The following is a 17,160-nucleotide window of genomic DNA, read 5'->3' as shown; positions in this document are numbered from 1 at the left end:
AAAAGCGTAACGTTTGTCACGTTTGAGAAAAAAAAGTGGGTATTGGGGCGTTTATTAAGTTATATTTAGAGTTTATATAGAGTTTGGCTGTAGCTGTAAAAAATAAAAAATAAAAAAATATATAGGCTAGGCTACATAAAATTAATATACTGTATACTGATTAAACCGTGTCTTTTGGATGGGTAAATGTTAGTCTCAGTTGAGGCTAGGTAAATGTATGACTACAAATTCTTCAACCCTAAAGAGTGGCACAGTAGTTTTCCCTATGAAAGCTACAAAATAGGTGTCGTATGTATTCATAAATGTATGAGTATGAGTTTGACGTTTTGGATTTTGTTTATTATTAGTATTTTATAGTTTTTTCTGTTTTGTACTACTCGATATGCAAGTGGTCGGCGGGGGTTTTATTTTTCACCGGACGTGACGGCTGTCTGTCTAAATAAACCACCGGAAGTCCTGTCTCTTAATTTCGCTAGCTTGACACTGGACCTCAGGCCCAGTCAAAACAATACAGTTCACCTGGCCTGCTCTGTCCAACTAGCTTTAATATTAAACACATTACTAACGGACCTGTTTGTAGAATAAACTAACCGTCCGGTGTTTTACGTCGGTAAGATTCAGACGCGTCGTTTTCACGGTTTATTTTGTCGAACCGTGTTTTTTTTTTTTTTTTTTTTTGCGTGGAGGGTTTCCCGTGGGTGTTTGTTTTGTTCTCGGTTGTTGGAAATGGAGACGGCTAACGCTAGGCGTCTGCTGCTAGCTAGCCAAACAGAAGCGGACAGGAGCGGCTGAAAACACGAAAAAAAGGAGGAGAAGAGGCGAGAGGAGAGGACAAAAACGGGGTGGAGAGCGAAGTAAAAACTAAATAAAACCCCGGTCGGTTAGCTGGTTAGCATGGTGGAATAGGCGGCTCCGGTGTTGACCGCTATCAGGCTCCGACCGACCGACGGTTATCTCTGACCGGGGAGGATCGCCATGGCCCCGGGCTCGCTGGTCGCGGCTTGCCGCAGCCTGGCCCTCTCGACGTGGCTGCTGTCCTTCTGCTTCGTCCACCTGCTGTGCCTGGACTTCACCGTGGCCGAGCGGGAGGAGTGGTACACCGCCTTCGTCAACATCACCTACGTGGACCCGGCCACCTCCGAGGTCCGCACCGAGAAGACGGAGTGCGGCCGGTACGGGGAGCACTCGCTGAAGCGGGACGCCAAGGGGACGGTGGCGCTGCCGGCCGCGCCGCACGACCGGCAGGCCTGCGACCCCAACACCCGGTTCGCGGTGCCCGCTCAGACCGGGGCCTGGATCGCCCTGATCGCCCGGGGAAACTGCACCTGCAAGGACAAGATCCGCCACGCCGCCAGCCACAACGCCTCGGCAGTCGTGATATTTAACGTGGGATCCGCGAATGCCAACGAGACCATCACCATGCCTCACCCAGGTATGATCACAACAGCTGGTTTACTGCACAGTGTTTGTATTTGACCCATTCAGCTGATGCTCTCTTATCCAGATCGACTAGTGAATGCAGCTGCAGAATGAGCTTCAACTCGCAGATCACAAGCAGCCAATAATAACATCTTATACATTTACATTTTTAGACATTTAGGCCACAACTGACTCTTAACCAGAGAGAAAAAAAAATAGGCCTGGGCGATATTATCGTTGTATTATCGATATTATATTTTGGGATATCGCGAACTGATGATAACATTTTATTTTTTTATATAAAATGAGGTGTGGAACATTTTAAGGAATAGGCCTATTATTTGAAAATGTCAGTTTTGTTTGACATCACACCGAACATTACCATTCAGTTCAATGGGATGGACATTAATTTGATTATTTAACAGGTGATTTTGCATACATATATATTGATATTGTCAAAAATCCATATCATTATTGTGATATTGATTTCAACCGTATCATCCAGCCCTAGTAAATAGACGCAGCCAGAGAATAGGTTTCAATTCCTAGATCCCCAGCGTTACAACCAACTATTAGGTCAAGGGTCAGAGGTCACAGCACCCTGACAGTAGATGGAACAAATCTTCCTGTGACCCTAGAAAGATCATAAAAGGAAAATACAAGGTAAAAAAATAACGTAAGATCAATGGAGGGAGTTGGACGGGTTTTTTCTTCATTTGCAGCCAAGAGTGAAGGGTGTAAAGGTCTTACAGCTGCCTGAAAATACAAACAGCACAAGGCAAACATGCACAAACTGTGTGTGTGAGAGAAAGAGAGGGAGAGAAAGAGAGAGAGAGAGAGAGAGAGAGAGAAAGGACAAAAATAGTAAACTAGGCCTTGGTGTTGTCGGTGCAAAATTCAGCCAAGCCAAACAGCTGAGGGCAGAAATGGTGTCGGAACAGTCTGCCACATCTTGAACTGGGTCCCAGTCCGTCTAATCTGGTTCACCAACCGGCGCCAGGAGCCAAATATGGATTTGTTTTCCACAGCGGAAGAGGGACACCCAGCCGACACCAAAACCTCTGCTGCAGACCTGTCCGAACCAACGCAGAAACACAAGAAACTTAGCAGAGGATTTCACCGTCTGCTGTTCTGTAGCAAATGTTTCCATACTAGGGCTCGATTTTCAAATTCACGTTCATCCCGTTGAACTGAGTGGTAATGTTCGGTGTGATGTCAAAGTCAAGTTTTCAAATAATATTCCCACCACACCTCATTTTGTGAGTTTTTAAATAAAATGTGCTTCTTCTCCTCAGTTCAGACAGCAGAATCGTGTTTCATTATTTCCCAAAATCACCAAATCGTCACCATATGATTCCACGGAAGGACGATAAACCATAATATTGAAGTATCGCCTGGCCCTATTGGATATTAAACTTTTGGTATCAAAATCAAAGCTCTGGTATCGTACAGCTAGCAGGCCGATTTCTCGCATATTAAAAAAAAAACTGTAACCTTTATTTAACCAGGTAAAATAGGGCTGGGTGATAATTCAATATTATCATTTATCGTCTTTCAGTGGAATCATATCGTGATGATATGAAGATGTTTTGATATCGTGACACACATTTCTGCTGTCTGAATTGATGATGACAAGCAAATTTTACTTAAAAACTCTGATAAAATGAGGTATGGTAGGAATATTATTTGAAAATTTCAGTTTTGTTTGACATCACACCTAACATTACCATTCGGTTCAATGAGATGAACATTCATTTGATTATTTAACGTGATTTTGCATATGTGAGCCATATTGTGATATATATTGATATCAAAAAAAATCCTTATGATTATCATGATATTGATTTCAACCATAAAGTCTCATTGAGATTTAAAATCTCTTTTGCAAGAGAGACCAGGCTAAGACAGCAGCAATCAAACTCACACAAAGTTACAGATAACACAACAGAGAAAGTAACTTACAAAAATAGAAACATAAAACTGTATCGTGTCACACGCAAATTAATATCAAGTGCAATAAAATTTGGATTGGGGGTAAAATAACAGCCACAGTTCCCTATTGAATGTGTTTCCAAGTCTTTTCAAAAGTTTTTAAATTCACCAAGAAGAGTAATCAAATTTTCCAACCGCAAACCTGGCTGAATTAAACCCAATTGAACAGATACAGGCTGTAATGTAGACCAGGGACTCCCAGGCCTGTTCATGTCAGGTCAGGCTGGAGTTGAGACACAACAGACCACAGACCCCCCTTTGATAGGATTTTCTCAGGGTTCCTACGCAGGTGTGGAAAGTCTGGAAAAGTATTAAAAATGAATTTGATCTTTTCCAGGTCTTGAATAGTTTGGGAATTTGGAAAAAATGTCTGGAAAAGTATGGAAAATGTTGCGGTTCAGGTCCGATACACACATCATTCTAGCTTTTATGTTGTTGTAGAGCCACTCAGCAGTGTTTGTTGATGTGAAGAATAATGTTCAGATAGAGGGACGCTCTTATTACCCAGCCGCTGTCAGCATGCATTATATCAAATACCCACCAAAATCAAATCCGGTCAAGAACCTGGTCTGGGAAAAATCTGGAATTTTAAAATGGAAACCGTGTAGGAACCCTGCCAATCATCTCACATATTCTGATATTTGTGGCTGTGTAGAACAATCTTCATCTATACAGTGATATGACCTTGTTAGCAGGGGCAAGATGTCTATCTGTGTAAATCATATTGAACACCAGACAAAATCTTCCAAACAAATCAAGGTCTGGAAAAAGTATGGAATTTTTTAATGGAAAGTGTGTAGGAACCCTGTCAGTCGGTTCTGATTCAGTATTAAAGGATAGAACCGTCTGTTGTGTAGGTGCAGAGGGAGAAGAGAAGCCTCTGATCCTCATACAGTGAAATTAAACCGTTCCTCGTTTAGCCGGGGACCTGGAACCTCCTTCAAGGACCCCCGGAGGCCCCTGGACCCCAGTTTGGGAACCCCTAACCCTAGACAGAGAGTGAATGAGTATGAGTGAAAGTAATATATCATATCGTCGTATTGATTCATTCCCAAACTGGTGGTGTGTTCGTAGTTTCACAGCCTCGTGTCTCGGCTGTTACGGCAGTATGATCACTGATACTGTGTGTGTGTGTGTGTGTGTGTGTGTGTGGATGGATGTGTGTGTGTGTGTGTGTGAGAGAGAGAGACATTGATCCCAGGGGTGTATTTTTAGGTACAGGCTAATCGATCTCGGTGTTCTATCCAGTTACAAATGGTGTGTGTGTGTGTGTTGGTGGGTGAGACAGAGTGCAATGCTGGCCTCAGGGGGTTTATCCAACTTGACACACACACACACACACACACACACACACACACACACAGAGCACCTCTGCCCTCCATGCCGTGTTTTCTGTTCATCACCACCTTTAAAGCGAAGGTTCAGGGTTGTTAGAAACCTTCGTATTGATCGCTAACCGATCGCTAACCGACCCTCCTGTTAAAGGAAACGGGTTGAGGTTTTTAATCTGGTTTCTGATCCGCCGCACCAGCCTCCTGGAAGGAAACCAGGGCTGCACGGTTAATAAAGACAGATATAATCGTAGACATTGTATATCTGAATTTCATGTTCCTGTCATCGGTACTTAATGTAATTGGGCGATATTCAACCCAGCACCAGACATTGTTTCAGCATCACCACTGTGCTTTGGCTCAGTGGGGTTGAGGGTCGCGGGATCATTTTTGGAGGGTTGCAAGATGATTTATGGGATAGGGGGAAAAAACATTTCTACCATACGCATTTTCTGTTTTGTCATTTTTCAAATTTTTCTCAAATTTTTGCTTTTTTTTTCTTGTGAAATACTGAACCACAGCCCGCAGGCCTCCTCTGATAATCAGATGAAGCAACTTGAAAAAGGAACACAGTTTTTTTTGGGTGAACTGTTCATTACTCTGCATATCTGGCATCACTGCATAGGACGTTAACTGCTTCATTATCTTAGGAATCCAGACCTGTGTGGAAGAACCAGCTGTCAATATGCTCTGTAGCCCTCATTCACTCAAGCGTTGCCTTTATTTTGGCTCTTACTTGTAGTTTGACACAAGCTTGCCGGTGTTTTCCAGCTGGGTAAAAATGGCCAGCAGGCGTCCAGCGCTGTCCGACTAGGTGTGTAGATTAAATGATTTTCCAGGATTCTGTGATTATTACACATGGGAATTACAACTGTGATGTGATTAGACGCCATTTATTGTGGAAATCAGTTTTTCTTGGGATCAAATCCAGGACCACAACACTTTTTATTTCCCCTCTTTGATCCGGTCCTGGCTGTTAGTGTTTTTCCTCCTTCTCCATGATCTGATTTGTCTTGGACACACCGCTCCCATTCATCTCTAACTGGAGCTTTCTGTTTTCTTACTTGTTTCGGCGTTCCTGGTCACATTTCTCTGATTTTTTTTTTTCATGATGTTCTGAGGAAACGGCAGCAGAGAGGGAAAGAGGAGTTGACAATTTGCCGTGTGTTCTACTGAAGTCATGTTACTTTTATTTATAAAGAGGCTTCTGGTTCGTCACAAAGGGCTTCACACAGCCTTTTTGCATCGCACCAACGTGATGCTGCGCCCGTAAAATGAGCGCTTGGCACCAAAGATGGAGACAAAACCGAACAGCTGATAGATTTGAAATGGTAATTGTGACACGTTTACAAATTGACAACGATTTATCAAATACTCGGGCCTTTGACAAAAGTGTAGAAGTGAGAAAGATCCTGTTCCTCTGCTCCAGGAGTATCATTCCCACCTGGTCAAATGTTCCCACTGACTGGAGCTTCATAAACTAAAACATGTTCCCGAAGAGGTGTAAATGTTCTCTGGTGGAGCTGGAGAATATTTAAAGGCCTTCGGGGGCGAAACTCTGTCTCTACTGGTTTTATTGTCTGCTGTGAGGACAGGAAGGAAGGAAGGGTAGGTAGGTACAAAGGAAGGTAGGGAGGTAGTAAAGAAAGCAGGAAGGTAGGGAGGTAGTAAAGAAGGCAGGAAGGTAGGTAGTTAAGAAGACAGGAAGGTAAGAAGGTAGGTACAAAGGAAGGTAGGGAGGTAGTAAAGAAGGTAGGAAGGTAAGAAGGTAGGTACAAAGGAAGGTAGGGAGGTAGTAAAGAAAGCAGGAAGGTAGGTAGGTAAGAAGGTAGGAAGGTAAGAAGGTAGGTACAAAGGAAGGTAGGGAGGTAGTAAAGAAAGCAGGAAGGTAGGGAGGTAAGAAGGTAGGAAGGTAAGAAGGTAGGTACAAAGGAAGGTAGGGAGGTAGTAAAGAAGACATGAAGGTAAGAAGGTAGGAAGGTAAGAAGGTAGGTACAAAGGAAGGTAGGGAGGTAGTAAAGAAGGCAGGAATGTAGGTAGGTAAGAAGGTAGGAAGGTAAGTAGGTAGGTACAAAGGAAGGTAGGGAGGTAGTAAAGAAGGTAGGTAGTTAAGAATGTAGGAAGGTAAGAAGGTAGGTACAAAGGAAGGTAGGGGGGTAGTAAAGAAGGCAGGAATGTAGGTAGGTAAGAAGGTAGGAAGGTAAGTAGGTAGGTACAAAGGAAGGTAGGGAGGTAGTAAAGAAGGTAGGTAGTTAAGAAGGTAGGAAGGTAGGTACAAAGGAAGGTAGGGGGGTAGTAAAGAAGGTAGGTAGTTAAGAAGGTAGGAAGGTAAGAAGGTAGGTACAAAGGAAGGTAGGAGGGTAGTAAAGAAGGCAGGAATGTAGGTAGGTAAGAAGGTAGGAAGGTAAGTAGGTAGGTACAAAGGAAGGTAGGGAGGTAGTAAAGAAGGCAGGAATGTACTTATTTTGTTTCAAGTCCATCTCTTGTTTCAAAAGTGCATTTTTTTTTGTGTGACCCTCAACACAGGCTTTGAGAATCCCAGGCCTAAATTATTACTACTACCATGACCACCACCACCACTACTACTACTACTACTACTACTTCTAATAAAAATGGTAATAGCAGCAACAACATCATCTGCACATAAAACAACTTTTATTGGCGCAATGGGAAAAAACCCCCGGACGTTTTGGTCCTTGGCTTGGCAGGCTTTGGTGTGTGTGTTCATGAGTGTGTGTGTGTGTGTGTGTGTGTGTATAATAACAGTGTAGCAGCCAGAAGGTTCACCTGGAGGAATCATTACCTGAGACCTCAAACCAGAGTTCCCAGCGTTCCCAGCATTCCTCAGAGAGACGAGCAGAGATTCTATCAAGTGTGTGTGTGTGTGTGTGTGTGTGCGTGCGTGTGTGTGTACTGAGAGTCAGGCCTCAGTCACAAGGATAACCTCAAATTGCTGATTTGCCCAAAAGCAGCCTGGATGGTGTGGTTTCATAGACACACACACACACACGCTTGTATTGAAATATTCTCTACCTCACAAATACAGAGACAGTGTTTGTACACAGTAGTGTGTGTGTGTGTGTGTGTGTGTGTGTGTGTGTGTGTGTGTGTGTGTGTGTGTGTGTGTGTGTGTGTGTGTGTGTGTGTGTGTGTGTGTGTGTGTGTGTGTGTGTGTGTGTGTGTGTGTGTTGGTGTGTATCCAGTTACACAATCAGCAGCAGTTTCCACCAGGCTGGTGGGTCGGGGGTTAAGGTGTTCTTCTTCTGCTGTTTGTCCTTCTTCAGCTACTTGTTCTGTTTGTTCTTCTTCAGCTGCTTGTTCTTCTTTTGCTGCTGGTTCTTCTTCTTCTCTGCTACCTCTGACCTCCCTGTGGAGGGGGGCAAAAGAACAAACTATTTGGCCCCAGGGGTCAATAAAGTTTCTTCTTTTGTTCCTGCTGCTGCTGGTTCTTCTTGTTGTGCTGCTTGTTCTTCGTGTGCTCCCTCTTGTTCTTCCTCTGCTGCTGGTTCTTCTGCTTCTGATTCTTCTTCCTCTGCTGTTCCATCTTCTTCTCCTTCTTCCTCTGCCGTGTCATCTTCTGCTCCTTCTTCCTCTGCTGTTTCATCTTCTTCTTCTCCTTCTTCCTCTGCCGTTTCATCTTCTTCTGCTCCTTCTTCCTCTGCTGTTCCATCTTTTTCTACTTCTTCTCCTTTCTCTGCTTTTTCATCTTCTTCTTCTCCTTCCTCTGCTGTTCCATCTTCATCTGCTTCTTCTTCCTATGCTGTTCCATCTTCATCTTCTCCTTCTTCCTCTGCTGTTCCATCTTCATCTTCTCCTTCTTCCTCTGCTGTTCCATCTTCATCTTCTCCATCTTCCTCTGCTGTTCCATCTTCATCTGCTCTTCCTCCTTCTTTCTCGGCTGTTCCATCTTCTGCTCCTTCTTCCTCTGCTGTTCCATCTTCTTCTGCTCCTTCCTCTGCTGTTCCATCTTCTTCTCCTTCTTCCTCTGCTGTTCCATCTTCTTCTGCTTCTTCTCCTTCTTCCTCTGCTGTTCCGTCTTCTTCTGCTCCTTATTCCTCTGCTGTTCCATCTTCTTCTGCTCCTTATTCCTCTGCTGTTCCGTCTTCTTCTGCTCCTTATTCCTCTGCTGTTCCGTCTTCTTCTGCTCCTTCTTCCTCTGCTGTTCCGTCTTCTTCTGCTCCTTCTTCCTCTGCTGTTCCGTCTTCTTCTGCTCCTTCTTCCTCTGCTGTTCCGTCTTCTTCTGCTCCTTCTTCTTCTGCTGTTCCATCTTCTTCTGCTTCTTCCTCTGCTGTTCCATCTTCTTCTGCTTCTTCCTTCTTCCTCTGCTGTTCCATCTTCTTCTGCTGCAGCGTATGTTCAACCAAGTTAAAGTGGAACTGAACTCGTACACTAAGCTATGTGTCTCCGTGTCTTCCAGGTACGGGCGAGGTGGTCGCCATCATGATCCCCGAACCCAAAGGCCGCGAGGTGGTCTCGCTGCTGGAGCGCAACGTGACGGTTACCATGACGATCACCATCGGCACGCGGAACCTGCAGAAGTACGTGAGCCGGACATCGGTGGTGTTCGTGTCCATCTCCTTCATCGTGCTGATGATCATCTCCCTCGCCTGGCTCGTCTTCTACTACATCCAGAGGTTCAGATACGCCAACGCCAGGGACAGGAACCAGGTACACACACACACACACACACACAGGTTCTAGTGACAGGCTGATGGTGAAAGATGCGAGCTTGTGGCTGGAGGGTTGCCAGTTTAGTTAAGTTAAAGAGTAATTCTGGTTATTTTCAACCCAGGCTTTATTTTCCTAGTTTTTGCCATCATGATGATTGGTTGTCTTCAAAATCTGGCCATTTGACATAATTCAGGAGTGCTGCTGTAGGGTAGGAAGGAGGATAAGAAGGTAGGAGGGTAGGAAGTTAGATAAGAAGGTAGGAGGGTAGGTAGGAAGTTAGGTAAGAAGGTAGGAGGGTAGGAAGTTAGATAAGAAGGTAGGAGAGTAGGTAAGAAGCTAGGAGGGTAGGAAGTTATGTAAGAAGGTAGGATGGTAGGTAGGAAGGTAGGAGAGTAGGTAGGAAGTTAGGTAAGAAGGTAGGAGGGTAGGAAGTTAGATAAGAAGGTAGGAGAGTAGGTAGGAAGTTAGGTAAGAAGGTAGAAGGGTAGGTAAGAAGCTAGGAGGGTAGGAAGTTATGTAAGATGGTAGGTAGGAAGGTAGGAGGGTAGGTAGGAAGTTAGGTAAGAAGGTAGGAGGGTAGGAAGGTAGAAGGGTAGATAGGAAGTTAGGTAAGGAGGTAGGAGGGTAGGAAGTTAGGTAAGGAGGTAGGAGGGTAGGTAGGAAGTTAGGTAAGAAGGTAGGAGGGTATGTAGGGAGTTAGGTAAGGAGGTAGGAGAGTAGGAAGTTAGGTAAGAAGGTAGGAGGGTAGGTAGGGAGTTAGGTAAGGATGTAGGAGGGTAGGAAGTTAGGTAAGGAGGTAGGAGCTAGATAGGAAGTTAGGTAAGGAGGTAGGAGCTAGATAGGAAGTTAGGTAAGGAGGTAGGAGCTAGATAGGAAGTTAGGTAAGGAGGTAGGAGCTAGATAGGAAGTTAGGTAAGGAGGTAGGAGCTAGATAGGAAGTTAGGTAAGGAGGTAGGAGCTAGATAGGAAGTTAGGTAAGGAGGTAGATAGGAAGTTAGGTAAGGAGGTAGGAGCTAGATATGGTTGTCAGTCCTCATTGCAGCTTGATCCTGTTCAGTTCACTCAGTTCAGTTCAGTTGGGTTGTTAAGCAGAGAGACTCCTGCATGCACAGTCCAGTCATGTCACTGCAGCCTGCTCCAGTCTGAACCGTTCATTCACTCTCATGCACAAATTCAGTCACTACCAGACTCTGGCAGTGTGTACGCAGCCTTTGTCATGGAAAAACGAGACGGGGGGGGGGAGAGAGAGAGCTCAAATCACCCAGAGTGAAAGCCGACCGCTTCCTGTTTTGTACCTCGGCGTTCGGGCCGAGTCAAAACAGTTTCTGGTGGCTGCAGCGCGTTAGGAAGCAGTGGAGCTGGAAAAACACATCACGGAGCCCAGGCAGGTGTTCCTGCGTCGGCTCGGCGGTCCGATGATGTCACCGCCGCCTCCCGGGTTCGAGCCCAGACCTGGACCTCTGTCACGTCGTCTCTCTCCCTTTCTCTCTCTCTCTCTCGCTCTCCTGATCTTTCCCGTCTGTCTCTGCTGTAAACTTCACTTCAAAAATAGACATAAATAGACATGGGTCATTGAAAGTGCTTGAGTTTATATATTTTGTGCAAGAATAGAAATAAAGTCCTTGAATTTGATGTTTAAGAAGGTGTGGGAACCCTGATAATAAAACTATTATACTACTATTTCACCTGGGATTAAATCTTTCTGTCCTCTCTCTGCCCCCCCCCCCCCCTCCTCCTCCTCCCCCCCCTCCAGCGTCGTCTCGGCGACGCGGCAAAAAAGGCCATCAGTAAGCTGCAGGTTCGAACCATCAGGAAGGGAGACCAGGAGACGGAGGCCGACTTCGACAACTGTGCCGTCTGCATCGAGGGCTACAAGGCCAACGACGTGGTCCGCATACTGCCCTGCAGGTACACACACACACACACACACACACACACACACACACACACTCCTCCCAGCAGAGATGATGTTACCAGCGGGGGGTTGCACAATAAATCGACCAAAATATTGAAATCACAATATTTGACTTATGCTGTTTCATCTTCTTCTTCTCCTTCTTCCTCTCCCGTTTCATCTTCTTCTGCTCCTTCTTCCTCTGCCGTTTCATCTTCTTCTGCTCCTTCTTCCTCTCCCGTTTCATCTTCTTCTACTTCTTCTCCTTTCTCTGCTTTTTCATCTTCTTCTTCTCCTTCTTCCTCTGCTGTTCCATCTTCTTCTGCTCCTTCCTCTGCTGTTCCATCTTCTTCTGCTCCTTCTTCCTCTGCTGTTCCATCTTCTTCTGCTCCTTCTTCCTCTGCTGTTTCATCTTCTTCTTCTCCTTCTTCCTCTGCTGTTCCATCTTCTTCTGCTCCTTCCTCTGCTGTTCCATCTTCTTCTTCTCCTTCTTCCTCTGCTGTTCCATCTTCTTCTGCTCCTTCTTCCTCTGCTGTTTCATCCTCTTCTTCTCCTTCTTCCTCTGCTGTTCCATCTTCTTGAAAGAAGGAAGTTTGTGTCAAAACAAGATTTTCTATCCCCCAAAAAACGTTTCAGAGTTCAGAGTTCTCTCACGATATGGAAACTGAATTTGATCACTTCTTCCAGGTCTTGAAAAGTTTGGGAATGACACAAAAAAAAAAGAGTCTGGGAAAGTTTAAATACATGTATGAACACATTTTCTTTCACATATTCAGATTTTTGTTGTGTAGAATAAAGTTCAGCTACAGAGCGATATGATTTAGGCGTTGCACCCAACCACTATGAATCAATACATTTTATTGAACACTGACCAAAAGCCTCAAATCCAGTCACACAGTTAGTTAAATGATGGGATTTTGAAATGGAAAATGTGTAGGAACCCTGTATTTTGCAAGTAAATCTGTTAAGCTGATTCATAAGTAAGGATAAGACGTAATGGACTTTCCTTCATGCCAGTAAACATTTTTTTAAGGTGTCACTTAAAAATAGTCAGGTTTTTCATAGTTGGTTTCAGAATAAAAGTCTTCAAATCAAGTTGCATGTCGGAGAAAATGTTTCAGCCTCACCCTCCATACTGGTTCAAGGTTCCCACACTCCTGGAAAACCTGGAAATGGCATGACATTTTTAAAATAGTATTTTCCAGGCCTGGAGAAGTTATGAAAAATGATAAAAGGGAGGAATGTTTTGGAAAAGTCTAGAAATTTGTCATGTTAATGTTTTTTTTTATTATTTTTTTTTTTAATTCAAATGTCCCAAAAAGCTGTGGCTGGCTCCCTGTTGGAGGAAGAATTGTCCTTTGCTGACTGTTTTTTGTTGACAGAGTTCAAATAATATTATAATCCTTGATTTTGAAAAACAAACTAATGGTTAAAGTTAGTGTAGTTGATGGTTACTTTTTCATTCAGTCTCATTAAAATTTGGTCATGGAAATTTGAAAAAGGCGTCATGGAGAAGTCATGGAAAAGTTTTGGAATTTCATCAGTGATAAGGTGTGGGAACCCTGCTGGTTCTAACCTTTTTTATATACTTTTACGATGCCATTCTTTATTGAACGAAAGCACATTTTCCTTCCATGGCAGAATAAACGATTTTCAGTTTATTGTTAGCATCTGCTTTCCCTAAAGTAAATCAGCCAATTTTCACCACCTCTAACCTCTGTATGTGTTCATATCTATCAGTGTGTGTGTGTGTGTGTGTGTGTGTTTTATTATCTCTATTCTCCTGAGCACCAACACCCATAAACTAGAAAACACATGTTCCTTTGTCAACATTTCAAACATTTTTTTGTTGCATCTCTTCAGCATCTGTGTGTGTGTTATCTCATGTACCAACGCCAGCATCGACAGTGTATTGATTGATTGTAATTGATCTAACTTGACTCTCCTTCCCCTCCAGACATCTGTTCCATAAGAGCTGTGTGGACCCGTGGCTGCTGGACCATCGCACCTGTCCCATGTGCAAGATGAACATCCTCAAGGCCCTGGGCATCGCTGTGAGTCACTCCGCTAGTTAAAGAAGAGTCTTTTTTTTTATTTATTTATTTTTTTTAAAGCTTTGTTTATTGGGATTTTTGATGAAAATTAAATCAAGGATACAATGTAAAAGTTAACATACAATGTAGACAATTGCCCCTTCCCTCCCCCTCCAAACACTTCATCCAGGAAAGAAAAACAAACAAATGAGATAAAAGATACAGTGCATTTCCATTTAGACATATAAAGTAGCGAATGTGCAGACAATAGAGCAGGAGTGGCATACAAATGTAGAGCATAGCATAAGAATAATAGATATTTTCAATACAAATGTACATACTATAGTATCAAACGCCTATATAGGACTAGCCAGGAGAGGATTCATGAATCCAGAAGGTGTTGCAGATCTTCGCTTTCAAGAAGACGTAGAAAAAGGCCCCACATTTTGTAGAATTCACAGAGCTTATGTTTGACAGGATGATAGTTCTTTAAGCCAGTGGCTGATGTGAGGGCGTGACACATTTTTCCAGTAGATCACGATCAGATGTTTTGTGTGAATTAAGCAGAGATCAGCCATTTTAATTTCATGCCTTCCCAAAGATAGATTGTCAGGGTATAGGCCCAAAGATGCATTTGATGCAAGAAGAGTCATTTGTTTTGTGTTTTTAACCTGTATTAGGGCTGGGCAATATATCAATATTATATCGATATCGTGATATGAGACTAGATATCTTCTTAGATTTTGGATATTGTAATATGGTGATATGGCATAAGTGTCTTTTCCTGGTTTTAAAGGCTGCGTTACAGTAAAGTGATGTCATTTTCTGAACTTACCAGACTGTTCTAGCTGTTCTGTTATTTGCCTTTACCCACTTAGTCATTATATCCACATTACTGATGATTATTTATCAAATAGCCTCCAGGTCCCGCTGTTGGTTCAATTTGAAGTCGGCTGAGAAAGTTCCAGAAAGCTCATTCTCTCTCAACAAGCACATTTAAGAAGATGATGTTGACAGTGACGTTTCTCTCTTCTTCTTCTCTCCTTCCTCTCTCCATCCTACTCTCCTAACCCTCTTTTTTTCTGCCCGTCTAACCGTTTTATCTGCCACTTTCTCTCCTTCTCATCCCCCCCCTCCAAACCTCTTCTTTCCTCTCTCCTCGCCCTCCTTCCACTCCTCCCTCCCTCTCGCTCTCTCCTTTCTTTCCCTCCTCTTTTCTCCTTTTCTCATCTTCTTCCTTGTTCCTCCCTTCTTCTCCCCTCTCCCTCTTTCTCACATCCCCTCCATCCTTCCTCCTTACCCTGTCACCCTCCCCCCTTCTCTTTATCTACATCCACATATCCTTCCCTCCTTTCCTACCCTCTTTCTCCTCCCTCCTCCATCTTCCCTCCTCCATCTTCTCTCCTCACCTTTCCTCCTCTCTCTCTCTCTTACTATACCTTTCCTTACTATAACTTTCCTCCTTTCCTACTCTCTCCCTTCCCTCCTCTCCTTTCCTACCCTCTTCCCCTCCATCGTCCCTTCTCACCCTCTTCTCAACCTTCCTTCCCTCTCTCTTACTGTCCCTATATCCCAACTTTCCTCCCTACCTCCTTCCCTCTTTCCCCTCCCCCTCCATCCTCCCTCCTCTTACTCTCCCCTCCCTTTCTCCTTCATCCTTCTCTCTCTCTTTCTCTCCCCCTTTCTCTCAATTCAATTCAACATGCGTTATTGGCATGAAAGTTAAAAACAATATTGCCAAAGCATTAAAATACAGATCACACTTTGTATCTGTCTGTATCTCTGTGTGTGTGTGTGTGTGTGCCATGTTATGACTCAACAATTCAGTTCAAGAATTCAACAATAAATAATTCAGTATTCTCTCTCTCTCTCTCTCTCTCCCTCCCTCCCTCCTCCAGTTAAATGCAGACTGCCTGGACGACCTGCCTCTGGACTACGACCTGGCCCTGGGTGTGGGCGGGGTCGGGGGTGTTGGGGGAGTGGGGGCCCTGGCCCTGGAGGCCGTGGTGTCCGGGGCGTCCAGCGACGGCACGCTGAGCGAGGGCGGCGGCTCCTCGGTGGTGCTGGACCCCGGGGTGCGGCGGGTCGGCCTGCCGCAGGACTACCAGGACCAAGACACCCTGAGAGACCGGGACAGTCCTGTGACGGCCACCACCGACACACACACAGGTACACACACACGCACACACACTCTGAGAGACCGGGACAGTCCTGTGACGGCCGCCACTGACATACACACACACTCACACAGGTAGCAGACAGGCGAGAGAGTCAAACACAGCCATATGCCCATATAATGCCTATAGGGGCATGTCCAATAATGTTATACTGACACCCAGTGGCATTTCTGCAGTATTACACTTGCTGGGGCTTTCTGATTTGATCTAAATACTGATTTGTTTTGCCTATGGTGAAAATGAATGACCCATTTTGGATTTACTCTTCTGTTCTTAAAATGGGTGAAATAATATAAGCAGAAATGTTAAAAGTTATGGCAACACTTTATTTGAAGGGGGTTGAATAAGGCTGACATAACACTGTCATAACTACCTCATGACAACTGACATGAACATGAATTAGACTTTATGAATGTTTACGAGTATTGTCATTAAGTGTCATTCGGTTGATAATGTGACTTTCAATGTAAAGTTGACACTGTTTTAGATGTCTCTGCGTTGAAAGTGACATCATCAACCGAATTATCAACTGAATGACACTTAATACACATTTTAACACGTTACTTCAGTGGTTAGGTTAGGTCGTTGGAAAAAAGCACTAAAGAGAAGAGTGGGCCATTGGCAGAGGAGAGAGACAAAGACAGTTTTCAGACTCTGGTCCAATTGGGCCCCTGACTGACCAATCAACTGGCCCAACTCACTGTCTTCCTCACTATAGAATCCCGGTGCGCATGTCTTCTTGTCTTCCATCTAACCGCTTCACCCCTCTCCCCCTTCCAGGTGAGCTCCAGCCAATGGCGAGCAGCGCCTCGGTGGCGTCCTTGGTCATCGCCGTGGAAACGGGCCTGTCGGACGAGGAGGGGTCTCTGGAGCAGTGTCCCCTTGGGGACAAGTCCTGAGAGGAGCTCAGCAGAACCAAACCAGAACCGGGGAACAAAACGGACTCAAACCAGGGCCGGATTTTTAACAGGGTTGGACTTCGGTGGGCCTGAAGGTCCGGAGAGCGGCCCGACTTTAACCAGATCTGAACCAGAACCAAACTTGACCGGAGAAGACTGAGCATGACCTTAGCTAGACCCAGGACCGGGTTCTGGTTTGGACTGGTTTTTAAGCGGAAGCTAAGCCAGAACCAATGGCAGGTTTTGACTGGGTTTGACTCTCTTGGACCTTGATGAATCAAACTGCATCAGAACTAGAGTGGAGCCAGCCTGGACCGAATCAGTTCCAGATTTTGACTGGGTTTAACTTTTTGGACCTCTGTGAACTTTGCTGGTTGTGAACTAGCATCAGAACTGAGCCAAACCAAATGGAAACGGTCTTGACCCAAGGTGGGTCCAGGGGGGTTTTAACATAGTGGATCTAAGTAGAGCAGACGTGTCTTGATTATGACAAAATTTAAAATGGACCTGTATGGGAGAATTGGAACTCGGAGGAAGATCTGACTGACCTGGTTTGGATTCGTTTTCAGTCTCGGACCTGGACTAGCTGCTGCTACCTGGCCAGGGTTACCTAAGATTTAACCTGGGCTTACCTGGGTCTTAACCCTCGTCTTACCTGGGATTACCTTTAACCTGGGGTTTATCCTGGGCTAAACTAGGGTTTAACTCGGTCTGCCTGTCTTGTCATCTCTCCCGGCAGAAGCC

General features: G+C 44.6%; 1 protein-coding gene across 1 annotated transcript; it reads left to right on the top strand.

The window, feature by feature from the left end:
* The first annotated feature begins 806 nt into the window (after positions 1–806).
* On the top strand, positions 807–16,416 carry rnf150b (ring finger protein 150b). The gene is made up of 6 exons (XM_071541259.1): positions 807–1,432; positions 9,160–9,410; positions 11,167–11,321; positions 13,265–13,361; positions 15,239–15,509; positions 16,298–16,416. The coding sequence occupies exons 1-6, from the start codon at positions 976–978 to the stop codon at positions 16,414–16,416; spliced, it is 1,350 nt and encodes a 449-aa protein (XP_071397360.1). The 5' UTR covers positions 807–975.
* Positions 16,417–17,160: the final 744 nt, after the last annotated feature.

This window comes from Centroberyx affinis, unplaced genomic scaffold (genome assembly GCF_046629955.1).
Source record: "Centroberyx affinis isolate AG114_WGS23_722 - 3 ecotype Tasmania unplaced genomic scaffold, CSIRO-AGI_Caff_v1 ptg003847l_1, whole genome shotgun sequence".
Classification (NCBI taxonomy): Eukaryota; Metazoa; Chordata; class Actinopteri; order Beryciformes; family Berycidae; genus Centroberyx; species Centroberyx affinis.
This window is presented reverse-complemented; position numbering and strand designations above follow the sequence as displayed.